The following is a 16,755-nucleotide window of genomic DNA, read 5'->3' on the forward strand; positions in this document are numbered from 1 at the left end:
ACAGTTTCTATTGTAAACAATCTTAATGCACAGGTGTAACTTTGACATATAGCAAAGTGTACTTAAATTGTAGCTTATGGTTGTCATTAACTTGCAGTGAGGTGTGAGCTTTTCCTTCATTTGAAGAGTTCATTGTGACTACTTAGTTATAGAACAGGAATGAAATCACTTTTTCCTTGTTTTTGGTTCTGTAAACTGTAAGATAGGGATTTTGTGTCATGAACAACTACACCATATCTCTTTGCCATTGTATTGGACACACTGAACACTAAATAACCCTTTCTTTAGGAAGTGGGGTATACAAATTTGTATCTAAAAATAGTTTCTGTTAAATAACAATGTACCTTGAAGTGTGGAATTTCACTTTTAGGACAAAAAAGTGTGCTAAAAAAAACAGGTGAGAGAAAAAGGTCATCAAAACCTTTATAAAGTTTTATTGATACTGGCGCTGAGCATCATCATCGTTGACATCATCATCAAAACCTAAGTCAGCATCACAAAAATCTGAATAATATTATTTCTCAATCTTTGCTTCTTTTTTTCTTTATAGATCGTAGTACCAGTAAATTGTTTGCTTTACATGCATGTTTATAATAATATTATTATATATATATTCATATTGTATTATGGAGAAGACTTCATAAGTATGAATTATTTGTGTCTCATCCATTTTGCTTACATTTAGCAAATACAATATGTTTAAACTAAATCAAACCAATGTTTTCCTTCTCAGATTAAATTAAGTTTATATTGTATGACTTGGTCATTAAAATCTTAGTCAGACTTTAATAAAAGGTATCAGGAATAGTCCAGTCAAAATGACCATTTTGCAAACTGTGCTTTACACAATGATTTGCTTATCTGACTTTAAATGCCATTTTGAAAAGATAATGTGGTTGTTTTGCATCAAAGTAGGTAAGTATAAAAACATGAATATTGTTTATAACAGAATTAAAAAAACTATTAAAAATTATTTCCTTTTTTATGCTGTCAAATTCTTTTGATAGTTTAACAAGATTTTGTAAATAAGAACTGAACAAGTAAATCTGTGAGCTACTGCTCACTAATGATACCCCAACCCGCTTAAAGTATACGGTTAACAGGAAGTTGTTAAGTGATGAATCTGAAAACGCATCACACAGTAAAGCTGACTTATATAAACCCTGAAACCAAATTTCAGAAATCCTTGTATTGTAGTTCCTGAGAAAAATGTGACGAAAATTTTCAACTTGGCTATCATGTGTAAAATGATACAAGTGTTCGGTAAACAGGAAGTTGTTGAGTGATGAATCTGAAAACTCATCACACGGTATAGCCGACTTATATAAACCTTGAAACAAAATTTCAGAAATCCTTGTATTGTAGTTCCTGAGAAAGATGTGACAAAAATATTCATGGGACGGACGGACGGACTGACGGATGAAAGGACAGACAGAGGTAAAACAGTATACCCCCACTTTTTTAAAGCGGGGGTATAAAAAGAATGTTTTTTAAAACTTTATTACATAAGCAAAAATATTTGTTCAATAATGAATCTCTATGATATCAAATTAGTTCTTCTGTCGTGTGACATGTAATCTTTAAAAGCTGCTATCACTGCCTTAACTGTAGCTATGACGACGACCTTGAGAATTTGACTTGAAAATTTATCACATTATGATTTTCCAGTGACATAACTTACTCCTCTTGTTGGAGTTGATGATTTAAAGTCTGATGAAACTCCATGACTGTGCCCATGACCATGTCCATGGCTATGACCATGACCTTGTCCATGGCTATGACCATGACCTTGACTGTGACTATGTCCATGACCGTCAACATTTGACCTAAATCCAGTGTCTAATATTGGTGATGGCCCACGTTGTTGATATTGTCCTGATGTTCCAAAACTTGATGAGAATGCTGGACTACCTAACACACTAAAACCAGAAGCCCTTGTCCAATCATCTTTAAAAATCTGAATGGTCAGCATACTGACCATGCTTGATAACCTGCTGTAGACGTGAGCCAGGACCATCTGTTCATCAGCGTCACGTCTTACTCTTACTTGTACTGATCCTGCCTGAAGTAGATAATGAAATAATTTATTCCTGTAGCTGGTGTTGATGTGATTTAACCAAACAAAAAACGTGAGAGGTAAAATGAATGATTTAGTTACTGCTTACCCTTCCAGAGAACATGAGTTTTTTAGTGCAGTTCGTGTTGCTCAATCTTTGGTTTTGCTATGTAGAGTTTCGTGGATTGGTTTGTTGTTTCGTCATTTTTTGTGTTTTGCCATGAGATTGTCAGTAACTCTTCTCCCTTTGGAGTTGCAATGTCTTATTGGTATCTTCTGCCTCTTATTTAGATAATTGAACAATGTTTTCCTCTACCTGGAGTTGATTTTTAAAATTTGAATGTAACAAACCCTGAAAAATGGTACTTTTAATCACTCAGCTTCTTTAGTCTGGTAACAATCATGACCAATATGATAAGTTTATCCTTAGCTACACAGAGAGACTTATTATCACAAATATATTTGAGAAGCAGCATGGTAGATTATTTTCTTCTGAACAATTTGAAAACAATATCTGCAAAGAACTTATTCCATCTCCTGAAAATAGTGTTTCATTGTCTAATTTATTGAAGACAAAATATCATGTGAGCAATAATTATGAAATAGAATACAAAAGTAAACAAATCAAACTGGTTTAGAAGTCTCACCAGTGTTCCAAATGATAACGTCCAAAAATGTTCATGTCTGAACTCCAACACACCATCTAAAGTAGAGGCTTCACGTATAATTTTGTCTAACTGACTCAGTAAGTGTGATGGTGTTGTCTGAAAATTAAAAAAAATTTGATAATTATCAAAACAATTTTTCTTTAAATATATCAAAATAAAACGGATCTATACAGAAATGGGAACATCACTGGTTTGGACATTCTGATTGGTCAAGACATTTTGTTGTATTATGAGAACATCACCGGATTGGAAATTCTGATTGATTAAATTGTTTTGTTGCATTATGGGAAACAAATGTTTTTGACATTCTGATTGGTCAAGATGGTATGTTGTATTATTGGAACATCACTTGTTTTGATATACAAGACTATGGAGGTAGGATGAAAAATTTTGTCCTGCATTTTTTTTAGTTGTAATCTCTGTCCTGCCTTTTGATTTTTCACTCTATTCGTTCTTGGCTTTTTTTTATTAGTTTATCCTGACTTTTTTTTACATAAATTGTCATCCTGCCTTTTTTTTTTGCAAAGTTGCCCATCCTGCCTTTTTTTTTAACTCAAAATCCTGTCCTGCCTTTTTTTTCAAATATCATCCTAGCCCCCCACCCCCCCCATAAAAATCAAATGGTAGCTCCCTAATGAAAGTTAATATTATGGTCAGATCATATGGTTTTGTACATCATATGAATTTGTACTATGCATGCTTTTTCAATGGAAATTGTGATGTAACAATACATCCTAAGTAGCACGAAAACCCATGAGACGTGGATAGTTAACAATTATTTTAAAAATCAGCACCTAAAATGTAACATATAACATAAATTATTCAGCATTATGATATTCTTATTACCTGCAAAAGAATTTTGCCTGTGTATGCACTCATTGGAAACATAGTACCACACGTCATAATAGCTATAGATACAGCTGCCCAAGTATCTGCTGAGTGATATAATCTATAAATAGAAATCATGTCACATGATATCATACAAAACAGTGAGGAATATCAGCTACCATAGTAAGAAGTGACAATTCAAGATGTTTATTTTGGGATGAATAAGGTAGTGATGGATAATCAAAATTGCTTTCTTAAAAAATCATTATTTTGATTTCTAAAATAACTTATATATGATGAGAACATGCTTCTTTTTTGCTTTAGTTTTTTTTGTGGGATAGCTGTCTCAGTTATGTTTTATAAACCTTTTATTTACAAAAACTGAATTATGATATTACTCAAAACTAAAGAATCAGGATAAATGACTTTATCCTTGTTTCACTAGTATGTCTAAAGAACAAAACCGTAGTTGTTATGTCCAACTAATACTCACTTGGTATCAATTAGTATATGTGTTATAATAACTGCTATTCCTCCAGTAAAACCAATCAGGGCCATGGGATTAATCCGTGGTAACAACAGTTTACTCAAACCAGGTATTATATGGCACACACTACAAAAACAGAAGAGAAGACTTAACAATGGTATTACATAACAGAAATGTATGGCTACTCATCTCTGTGACATATTCCATGTGTTCTAGTAGCCAACAAGAACTTGATACATTAACAACATGGTAACATGAAGGTCTATTGTGTGTTGTGTAACAAATGAGAACTATATAGAGGTCCATGACAAAGTTAATGGCAACTCACCTCTCAGACATATCTGTCATGTGTTCCTGTAACCAGCTAGAACAGTTCATGGCTACTCACCTCTCAGACATATGTCATGTGTTCCTGTAACAAGCTAGAACGGTTCATGGCTACTCACCTCTCAGACATATCTGTCATGTGTTTCTGTAACCAGCTAGAACAGTTCATGGCTACTCACCTCTCAGACATATGTCATGTGTTCCTGTAACAAGCTAGAACGGTTCATGGCTACTCACCTCTCAGACATATCTGTCATGTGTTTCTGTAACCAGCTAGAACAGTTCATGGCTACTCACCTCTCAGACATATGTCATGTGTTCCTGTAACAAGCTAGAACGGTTCATGGCTACTCACCTCTCAGACATATCTGTCATGTGTTCCTGTAACCAGCTAGAATGGTTCATGGCTACTCACCTCTCAGACATATCTATCATGTGTTCCTGTAACCAGCTAGAATGGTTCATGGTTACTCACCTCTCAGACATATGTCATGTGTTCCTGTAACCAGCTAGAACGGTTCATGGCTACTCACCTCTCAGACATATGTCATGTGTTCCTGTAACCAGCTAGAATGGTTCATGGCTACTCACCTCTCAGACATATCTATCATGTGTTTCTGTAACCAGCTAGAATGGTTCATGGCTACTCACCTCTCAGACATATGTCATGTGTTCCTGTAACCAGCTAGAACAGTTCATGGTTACTCACCTCTCAGACATATCTGTCATGTGTTCCTGTAACCAGCTAGAACAGTTCATGGCTACTCACCTCTCAGACATATCTGTCATGTGTTTCTGTAACCAGCTAGAATGGTTCATGGCTACTCACCTCTCAGACATATGTCATGTGTTCCTGTAACCAGCTAGAACAGTTCATGGTTACTCACCTCTCAGACATATCTGTCATGTGTTCCTGTAACCAGCTAGAACGGTTCATGGCTACTCACCTCTCAGACATATCTATCATGTGTTCCTGTAACCAGCTAGAACAGTTCATGGTTACTCACCTCTCAGACATATCTGTCATGTGTTCCTGTAACCAGCTAGAACGGTTCATGGCTACTCACCTCTCAGACATATCTATCATGTGTTCCTGTAACCAGCTAGAACAGTTCATAGCTTCTCACCACTCAGACATTTCTGTCATATGTTCCTGTAACCAGCTAGAACAGTTCATGGCTACTCACCTCTCAGACATATCTGTCATGTGTTCCTGTAACCAGCTAGAATGGTTCATGGCTACTCACCTCTCAGACATATCTATCATGTGTTCCTGTAACCAGCTAGAACAGTTCATAGCTACTCACCACTCAGACATATCTGTCATATGTTCCTGTAACCAGCTAGAATGGTTCATAGCTACTCACCTCTCAGACATATCTGTCATGTGTTCCTGTAACCAGCTAGAACTGGATGCATCCACAACATGGTTCATGGCTCTGTTGTTTATGCTGTATGTTAGAGTAAAATGGACAAAGAAGGCAAACAATGTACCTATTAACAGTCTACCTCTGAAATAAAATAAAGAAACTAATATAAACCAAACATTTTTTTATACACTCCTTCTAATATGTGGCTACAGCATATATATTTCAGCTTTTTCCTCTTTCCATCATTCCAAAATAAAGCAGGGGCCCACATTTTTGCAGTTAGCTAATAATATTAAAATAAAGAGATGTGGTATGATTGCCAATGAGACAACTTTCCATAAAGATGTCTGTTTTTCCTTATAGATTTCCTCGTTTCTAAATTCATGACCTATCCACTGATATGACTTACACGTTATGAGTAACACTAAAAGTGACACAAGTGGAGCAATAACCTGTCACCCTGTAAAAAGCATGTTAGCTCTTTATGTAGGGTTTGTCTGTACTTAGTCTTTAAAATTCTGTGTGACGTTTTTTTAGGCTGTTGGTTGTCTTTCAGCCATGATGTTTATTTCAATATGATTTTTGTTTCTATTTTCTTACCACACAATTAAGGCAATTGTCCTGAAGAATCATCATTCAATTGTACTTTTTAAAATGCCTTCAGGCTTCAGATACAAAATTTATTTTGGTCTGTACAATAGTCAGTTACAAACACTGTAGATTCATTATTATACATGGAGTACCAATTTTCATGGGAATAGGTGAACTGCAAACATATGTGTTCAATAAAGCATTAATTTCCTATAGGCTTGTGTGCAAACTTTGGCAAAACAAGGAAATCAAGTATCCATGAAAATACAATCTTTCCTTAAAACCATTAAAATTAATGAATCTACTGTAGTGGTTTTCAACTGACCAACTTTTGATGGAATTTAATCCTTTTTTAACCTTTTTTTGAAGTTGGTGGGGACAGCACCAACATTGTATAAACAAGTTGAACTGTGAGCTATTACTCCCTAATGATACCCTTGCTATAAGTAATCAGAAAACAGTTAGTTGATGAGTGTTAGATGTAAGATTGATTTAAAAAAAACACTGCTAAGTAGTTCCTTAGAATAAGTGATATGTGCCAGTGTTAATATATTGTATACCAAATATCATTGACCTACCACTAGTGATTTCCTATAAACTGACCTAATCAAAAACTAACACATGTAAACTAAGCAAAAGTTTCAAAGTCAACAGACCATGACTGAGGGGGTGGGGCCAAATAATCTCAATGGAAATGAGTTGTGCTAATCCTTATACAACTGCACACCAAATATCCTTGACCTACCACTAGTGATTCACCATAAACTAGACTTAATCACAAACTAATACATTGTTGACGTTGACGCTGCCAACACCGGAAACAGCATATCAATGTCTGGCTTTTTGACTCCCGTCAAGGCAAGACAAAAATCACACAAACAGTTGATATTTTCTGTCATTGCCCTTATATGGTATATATATGTAGTCATCTTGAAAAACAAACAATGTTTATGTGTGGTAAAAGTAATATTCCAATGACCTATGTGTGTATATGTGTGGGTAAAAGTGATATTCTAAGGACTTACATTTATATGTATGGGTAAAAGTAATATTCCAAGGACTTTAATATGTGTATATATGTGTGGGTAAAAGTAATATTCCAAGGACTAACGTGTATATGTGTGGGTAAAAGTAATATTCCAACGACTTAGGTATGTGTGTGGGTAAAAGTAATATTCCAAGGACTTATGTGTGTATATGTGTGGGTAAAAGTAATATTCAAAGGACTTATGTGTGTATATGTGTGGGTAAAGTTATATTCCAAGGACTTACGTGTGTATATCTGGTTGTATAAACATTCTTTCTACACTGAAAAGTAAAAATATTTGTAATTTTATATTTTTCAATCTACAACATTGAAATGTATTAATAATCAATCTTTCAAACTTTCTGCTGAAGTAGAATTTCATAGAAATGAACAGGATTGTATGGTGGCGTATCGATTTTGTTCAATGTTAAAGGTTCCATATTGACCATAGTTGCTTACATCAAAGCCATTTGGTCTCTGGTAGATAGTTGTCTCAATGGCAATCATAGCACCTCTCCTTAATTTTGTTTCACTTCCATATTCATATAGTTTAGTTCAAAAATTATACAGCAATATCCAGCCCAGATACTAGATTTACATTGATTTTTGTTGGCCATTTTCATACATAAACTTGCAGACGTAAAATAAGTGCATGGAACCATAAATTTGCCCTCCACCCTAATATTGTTGACTTTTACAAACTTTTCGCACGACACATTTTTTCATAGAATACATGAATTTTGTTTTGTTGTTACAATGTTCTATATCACTAATTCAGTTAAACACCAACCTTTCTTTTAAAATAAACAAAGATCCTAACTGTGCTAGCATGGTACTGGCAAATACTCCCAATACTTCATATCTCTCATATCTGTAAAACAAAATAAACAAAGATCCTAATTGTGCTAGCATGGTACTGGCTAATACTCCTCTCATATCTGTAAAACAAAATAAACAAAGATCCTAACTGTGCTAGCATAGTACTGACAAATACTCCCAACACTTCATATCTCTCATATCTGTAAAACAAAATGAATAAGTATTTGATAAACAGAGAGTTTAAAATGGTGGACGTCAAAAGGCATCACAATGTAAAACATACACATCTGAAGCTTGATACCAAACTTCAGGAGGCTCTGATTTTGTTTTTCCTGCGACAAATATTTCATACAATACAATTAAGTGTAAGAATATATAAGTAATACATATGCAGGTAGTTGATAAACAATGGATGTGACGTGACGGTCATCATACGGTATAGCATGCTCACATGAGGTTTGATACACAAAGCTTTGATTGACAGTTCCTGCAAAAATGTTTACTAAAATTTAATGCATGGCCATTTAATATGTGTAAAAATATATAATTATTGAGTTAACAGGAAGTTGAAGATGAATAAATTTGAAAACTCATCACACAAAATAGCATGCTCAGGTAGTACATGGGGAAAAATGTGTGGGAAAAATTACATCAGATTGTCAGAAGGACAGACAGACAAAGCTAAACCAATATACTCCCTCCTTTGCCTGGGGTATAAAAGCTGTTACTTGTTGTGACTACCAGCTATTATATTTGAATTTAGGACTGTTTCGACAATACATGTATGGGGTGGGGGGTGTTTGAAGACAAAGCATCACTGCAAAGCTGCTGGCTCAATATGCAGTCATTTGGGTCAGTAGTACTTGAGAAAAGTGTGACGAAAAATTCTAAGTTCGGTCAAAATGTTAAAAATTCAAAGTATCGGCAAACAGGACGTAGGTGTCTTACAGATCTGAAAAGGGTTCATATGTTACAACTCATTACTATATATCAAGCTGCTGACCAAATATGAAGTCATTTTCTTCAGTAGTACATGAAAATTGTGATGCAAAAAATTGTTGGACTAATGGACGAACAGACAATCAGACAGGTGGACAAGGTGAATGCAATTTAGTCCCCATTCCTAGAGTTGGGGTATAATATTCATGTTTTCCACTAACTGTAGCAAAAAAATCTAATAACATTAAAAGGCTTATTTGAATAGATTTAAGCACAAAGAAACATTTGACATTTTAGGATTAAGCAATTATTACACTTTTTGAATCACCATTTACAATCTATGAAAAAAATTGTGTTGGAGGACGGTGTTAATGATGAAATAGAATGTATAAACTACTGTCCTACCCAAATGAATATGTTGATGAAGGTTTCTGCATCTGTACCCATAATGTCAACAGACATACCAATAAACTGAAAATACAAAATAGAGGTGTTGCACGTAATTACATGTAAAATGACAAGAACTATTTTGCACTTCAATTTGGAACAAGAAAATTAATAATTATATTATTCACAAGTTTGACACTTTCTTCTGCTATGAAAACTTATCCTCTGATCTAAACCTTGAAATATCAATTTTAATTTCTATATAGTTGATGTTCGTTGGTGATTCATAAAACAATGGCGATGTTGTGTTCTGAGGATTCATTTATTTTCGTGGATCGTGGAAAAATTGTATTTTTGTGGATAGTGGAAAAATTGTATTTTCGTGGATAGTGAAAAAGTTGTATTTTTGTGGATAGTGGAAAAATTGTATTTTTGTGGATAGTGGCAAAATTGTATTTTCGTGGATAGTGGAAAAGTTGTTTTTTTGTGGATAGTGGAAAAATTGTATTTTTGTGGATAGTGGAAAAATTGTATTTTCGTGGATAGTGGAAAAGTTGTATTTTTGTGGATAGTGGAAAAATTGTCTTTTTGTGGATAGTGGAAAAATTGTATTTTCGTGGATAGTGGAAAAGTTGTATTTTTGTGGATAGTGGAAAAATTGTCTTTTTGTGGATAGTGGAAAAATTGTATTTTCGTGGATAGTGGAAAAATTGTATTTTTGTGGATAGTGGAAAAATTGTATTTTTGTGGATAGTGCAAAAATCATATTTTTGTGGATATTTGATTTTGTTGTTTTCCATTAGTCTGCCTGTATACAAGTCTTATATACATAGCTGAAGAATGGTAAAAGTGACGCTACCCAAATTTGAACTTGATCTGAGTTTTGTGGTAATAAGCATTGTGTGTAAGTCTCATAACATTTGGTTGAGGCTAACTTATGTAGAGAACAGAAACTAAAAATTCAGCAATTTTTCTATTTGTAAACACGCATAACTCTAGAACGGTTGTGTATAAGTTTTGTAACATTTGGTTGAGACAAACTAAAGTTAGAGAATGGAAACGAAAAATTCAGCAATTTTTATGTTTATAAAGGGACATAGCTCAAGAATGGTAAAAGTGTCGCCACAAAATTTAGAACTTAATCTGTATTATGTAGTAATAAGCATTGTGTATAAGTTTCATAACATTTGGTTGAGGCAAACTAAAGTTAGAAAACGGAAACAAAAAATTTGTACTTGATCTTAGTTTTGTGATAATGAATATTGTGTATAGGTTTCATAATGTTTGGTTGGGGTAAACTTAAGTTACAGAATGGAAACTAAAAATTTTGCAATCTTTCGATTTATAAAGGGGCATAACTCAATAATGGTTAAAGTGATACAACCCAAATTCAACTTGATCTGTGTTTTATCAGTGGAAGTCAAAATTAAATATTGCATTGTATAAAGCATTGATTGTAGTTGATTCAACTATAATCATGGACAAAGGAAGATAACTTCAATTTTAAAAATTACTTGATATTTAGAAGAAAATAAAAATTTTGCAGTTTTTCATTTATAAAGGGGCATAACTCTAGAACGGTTGAAGTGACGCCACCAAAATTTAAACTTGATCTGTGTTTTGTGGTAATACGCATTGTGTATAAGTTTCATAACATTTGGTTGAGGCAAACTTAAGTTAGAGAACGGAAACTAAAATTTTTGCAATTTTTCCATTTATAAAGGGGCATAACTCTAAAAACGGTTAAAGTGACGCCACCAAAATTCAAACTTGATCTGTGTTTTGTGGTAATAAGCATTGTGTATAAGTTTCATAACATTTGGTTGAGGCAAACTCAAGATAGAGAACGGAAACCAATTTTGGGACGTACGTTCGTACATACGTACGTACAGACGGACAAGGGTAAAACTTAATGCCCCCACCCCTACGGTGGGGGCATATATAATACTTCTTTGAACATTAAAACTTTTTGTTTACCTATACCCAAGACAATTGGTAAAGAAGAAAAATCAGAATTTGTCAGAGTGAAGGTGTTTACGCTGTATATGCTCACAACATATGACAAACAAATAAATGATGTAGTGATATCCAAACATCTTCAATTTCTTTCCTTCATAACTTTATCATTTAGAGTGGACATGTTTTACACAAGCTGTTGCTAAACAAGAGAAACTGTTAAAAGATATTACAGTTTTGAACATTCATAATAAAATTGAAAATGATCATGAACTTTAAATTAGAAAACAAAAGTTAAGAATTGATGGACAAGATGATCACATTATGCTATCCAATCAGTGAGCAAGGATATAATGCTTGCAATTACTGTAGATTAAAGTTCATGGTCATCATTTTTAAGATGTTTGTTCCAAACTGTAAAAATCTTCCCAGTTTTAGCAGTTTTTGTTGTTTTGAAACATAAATCAATAAATAAAATCTTATGTGAAAAACATAAATGCTAAAAATGTTTTGAACAAGAAATGATTGTAACAGGATGCTGTTACGAAGTCTCCCAAACGAAGCTCCCATAATTCGTAATTCCCAGGGTCGCCTGACATTGGGCAACGTCCAGTGAAAATTGGTTTGGAACCCCTGGGGACTGGCCCTATACGTCATTCAAATGTTCATTACATGACAAACAGGAATATATATGGTTTAGGGGTGGGGATCTCAACCATTTACAAAATATAAGAACATTGGGGGTGGGGGGAACCCCTGGGGACTGACCGTATACTTCATTCAAATGTTCAAGACATGACAAATAGAAATATATATGGTTTAGGGGTGGGGATCTCGACCATTTACAAGATATTAGAACTTTCTCAAATGGCAGGGGGTTGGGATGACCCCTGGGGACTAACCCTGTATATCATTCAAACCATCTTAGCTTGACAAACCGGAATATATATGGTTTAGGGGTGGGGATCTTGACCACTTACAAGATATTAGAACTTTCTTAAATGGCAGGGGGTGGGGTGACCCCTGGGGACTAACCCTGTATTACATTTGATGTGCTTTATCATGACAAACCAGAATATATATGGTTTAGGGGTGGGGATCTCAACCATTTACAAGATATTAGAACTTTCTCAAATGGCAGGGGGTCGGGATGACCCCTGGGGACTAACCCTGTATATCATTCAAACCATCTTAGCATGACAAACCAGAATATATATGGTTTAGGGGTGGGGATCTTGACCACTTAGAAGATAATAGAACTTTCTTAAATGGCAGGGGGTAGGAGCGACCCCTGGGGACTAACCCTGTATTACATTTGATGTGCTTTATCATGACAAACAAGAATATATATGGTTTAGGGGTGGGGATCTCCATCATTTACAAGATATTAGAACTTTCTTAAATGGCAGGGGGTGGGGGTGACCCCTGGGGACTAACCCTGTATATCATTCCAACCATCTTAGCATGACAAACCAGAATATATATGGTTTAGGGGTGGGGATCTTGACCACTTACAAGATATTAGAACTTTCTTAAATGGCAGGGGGAAGGAGTGACCCCTGGGGACTAACCCTGTATTTCATTTGATGTGCTTTATCATGACAAACCAGAATATATATGGTTTAGGGGTGGGGATCTCGACCATTTACAAGATATTAGAACTTTCTCAAATGGCAGGGGGTCAGGATGACCCCTGGGGACTAACCCTGTATATCATTCAAACCATCTTAGCATGACAAACCAGAATATATATGGTTTAGGGGTGGGGATCTTGACCACTTAGAAGATAATAGAACTTTCTTAAATGGCAGGGGGTAGGAGCGACCCCTGGGGACTAACCCTGTATTACATTTGATGTGCTTTATCATGACAAACAAGAATATATATGGTTTAGGGGTGGGGATCTCCATCATTTACAAGATATTAGAACTTTCTTAAATGGCAGGGGGTGGGGGTGACCCCTGGGGACTAACCCTGTATATCATTCCAACCATCTTAGCATGACAAACCAGAATATATATGGTTTAGGGGTGGGGATCTTGACCACTTACAAGATATTAGAACTTTCTTAAATGGCAGGGGGAAGGAGTGACCCCTGGGGACTAACCCTGTATTTCATTTGATGTGCTTTATCATGACAAACCAGAATATATATGGTTTAGGGGTGGGGATCTCGACCATTTACAAGATATTAGAACTTCTCAAATGGCAGGGGGTCGGGATGACCCCTGGGGACTAACCCTGTATATCATTCAAACCATCTTAGCTTGACAAACCAGAATATATATGGTTTAGGGGTGGGGATCTTGACCACTTACAAAGATATTAAAACTTTCTTAAATGGCAGGGGGTGGGGGTAACCCCTGGGGACTAACCCTGTATTTCATTTGATGTGCTTTATCATGACAAACCAGAATATATATGGTTTAGGGGTGGGGATCTCGACCATTTACAAGATATTAGAACTTTCTCAAATGGCAGGGGGTCGGGATGACCCCTGGGGACTAACCCTGTATATCATTCAAACCATCTTAGCATGACAAACCAGAATATATATGGTTTAGGGGTAGGGATCTTGACCACTTAGAAGATATTAGAACTTTCTTAAATGGTAGGGGGTGGGGGTGACCCCTGGGGACTAACCCTGTATTACATTTGATGTGCTTTATCATGACAAACCAGAATATATATGGTTTACGGGTGGGGATCTCCACCATTTACAAGATATTAGAACTTTCTCAAATGGCAGGGGGTCGGGATGACCCCTGGGGACTTACCCTGTATATCATTCAAACCATCTTAGCATAACAAACCAAAATATATATGGTTTAGGGGTGGGGATCTTGACCACTTACAAGATATTAGAACTTTCTCAAATGGCAGGGGGTGGGGGTGACCCCTGGGGACTAACCCTGTATTTCATTTGATGTGCTTTATCATGACAAACCAGAATATATATGGTTTAGGGGTGGGGATCACGACCATTTACAAGATATTAGAACTTTCTCAAATGGCAGGGGGTCGAGGTGACCCCTGGGGACTAACCCTATATATCATTCAAACCATGTTAGCATGACATACCAGAATATATATGGTTTAGGGGTGGGGATCTTGACCACTTACAAGATATTAGAACTTTCTTAAATGGCAGGGGGTGGGGGTGACCCCTGGGGACTAACCCTGTATTACATTTGATGTGCTTTATCATGACAAACCAGAATATATATGGTTTAGGGGTGGGGATCTCCACCATTTACAAGATATTAGAACTTTCTTAAATGGCAGGGGGTGGGGGTGACCCCTGGGGACTAACCCTGTATTTCATTTGATGTGCTTTATCATGACAAACCAGAATATATATGGTTTAGGGGTGGGGATCTCGACCATTTACAAGATATTAGAACTTTCTCAAATGGCAGGGGGTTGGGATGACCCCTGGGGACTTACCCTGTATATCATTCAAACCATCTTAGCATAACAAACCAAAATATATATGGTTTAGGGGTGGGGATCTTGACCACTTACAAGGTATTTGAACTTTCTTAAATGGCAGGGGGTGGGGGTAACCCCTGGGGACTAACCCTGTATTTCATTTAATGGGCTTTATCATTTAGAACATTTTCAATTAAAAAGATTGTGTCTATCACAAACGGTTTTCAATTTATAATCATTTGAAAATTTAAAAAAATAAAATCCCATAGGGTTCTATAGTAAAACCCTCTTTTCTTTTTGCCCCTCAAAGTACCCCTTTATAAACCCCATTGCACAAACAAAACCCTGATTGCACCACTAGACATATTAGTCTAACATATTGTGAAACCCTAAGTTAATCTGACAAGCGGTTTTGGAGAACAGGTGCGGACAAGTTCAAATTTAAAAGCGGCGGAAGAAGAAGAAGAAGAAGAAGAAGAAGAAGAAGAAGAATAATAATAATAATAAGAACTGAGCAAAAACAATAAGTCTTCCCAAACTTCGTTTGGGAGACTTAATTATGTAAATAACCAAATGGACTAGAAAACTGACATGTCGGCAAGGGCCTTGCTTGCAAATTTTTATGTGAGGCAAAGAGACTAATGCATACAAAGCAAATGATCATAAGTTGTCAATTTTCATAAATTTTGACACCAGGAATTACTAAAGAAGGTGTTCTCGATTATTATATGTTTTGTTAAAATCCAAGCACTATGTATTTTGGTGGGCATTTTCGTAAATGGTGGGCAACCAATAATTTTGAAACAGAGCATCATTACGTAAACTGATACCTTTTTCATTTAAATCCTTGCAAAAAATATGAGGACTTGAGGAAAAATTTGGAATGCAAATCAAATCTATATTATATAACATAAAGGTTTAATACAGAAGGTTTATATCATCAATTTTTGACGACATCCTATCACAAGAAGATGCTTCTCAAAATTTGTATTTTTTTTAACAAAAAGTAAGTTTTTACCATTTATTTTAATTTGTCAATCACTTTGAAATAACTTAATATACCTATTTTTCTAATTCTTACCCGATTTATCCTTTTCCTGACCTGTTGATTATTTTTATTTAATCAACATGTGGTTCATTTGATCTCAGTTCTTCATTGGTCAAAATTCGATTATGATGTCAAATTTTCTTGCTTTTCTCTGAAATTCCTATTGTGACGTCATGAAAAAAATCACATAGAAAGAACAGATCTTTTTGCAGATCATTCGAAAAGAAGGATTAAGTTTGTCTGCATATCATCTAAAATCATCAGAGAAACAGATTCCACCACCAGTCTCGTGCAATAAGATATTTATCCACTCTCGACAGTTAAATTTTATATATTTAAAAATTTAAATATTTAACTGTCTCAAGTGGATAAATATCGTATCACACTCGATGCAGTGGTAGAATCTATCTATATGAGTTTTTAATGCTACATAAAGACAACAACATCGTAGATTACTGCAAGGAAAATCTTTATTATGGTCTACATGTTTCGCCACTTACGGTGGCGTCTTCAGGACAATTTAAACATAGAAAACAAATACTGAAGTACATAAAATGCGGTGCATATGGGGTTACAAAGGTTAACAAGACGTAACGTCACAATTGATTTGACAACTTTAAAATGAAAGTGAAAGTAAAAGTTAATAATGCATTGTCAGTGTCTTTTCCAAAATGGACAACACCTCACAGGACATTCCGTACCATTCCAAAAGGCTTCACTCGGAAAGAGGTACTACTTCCAATTGCGTCGGGAATGTTGTAAGATGTATGGTAGTCGCACATGTAGGGCATGGTGGAAGTTGTGGTGAATTGGTTACATT

General features: G+C 35.4%; 1 protein-coding gene across 1 annotated transcript in view; it reads right to left on the bottom strand.

Annotated features, from left to right (window-relative positions):
• Positions 1-1,481: 1,481 nt before the first annotated feature.
• LOC127699196 (zinc transporter 6-A-like) overlaps positions 1,482-16,755 on the bottom strand; it is a 29,705-nt gene continuing 14,431 nt past the window's right edge. Inside the window, exons 6-13 of the mRNA XM_052202963.1 lie at positions 9,518-9,583; positions 8,145-8,225; positions 7,600-7,635; positions 5,734-5,877; positions 4,046-4,165; positions 3,571-3,673; positions 2,704-2,820; positions 1,482-2,062 (exon numbers count right to left, since the gene is read on the bottom strand). Of these exons, the coding sequence (XP_052058923.1) occupies positions 1,655-2,062; positions 2,704-2,820; positions 3,571-3,673; positions 4,046-4,165; positions 5,734-5,877; positions 7,600-7,635; positions 8,145-8,225; positions 9,518-9,583 (1,075 nt within the window). The 3' untranslated portion in view covers positions 1,482-1,654. The remainder of the gene's footprint in view (positions 2,063-2,703; positions 2,821-3,570; positions 3,674-4,045; positions 4,166-5,733; positions 5,878-7,599; positions 7,636-8,144; positions 8,226-9,517; positions 9,584-16,755) is intronic.

Source organism: Mytilus californianus, unplaced genomic scaffold (assembly GCF_021869535.1).
Source record: "Mytilus californianus isolate M0D057914Y unplaced genomic scaffold, xbMytCali1.0.p SCAF_4, whole genome shotgun sequence".
Classification (NCBI taxonomy): Eukaryota; Metazoa; Mollusca; class Bivalvia; order Mytilida; family Mytilidae; genus Mytilus; species Mytilus californianus.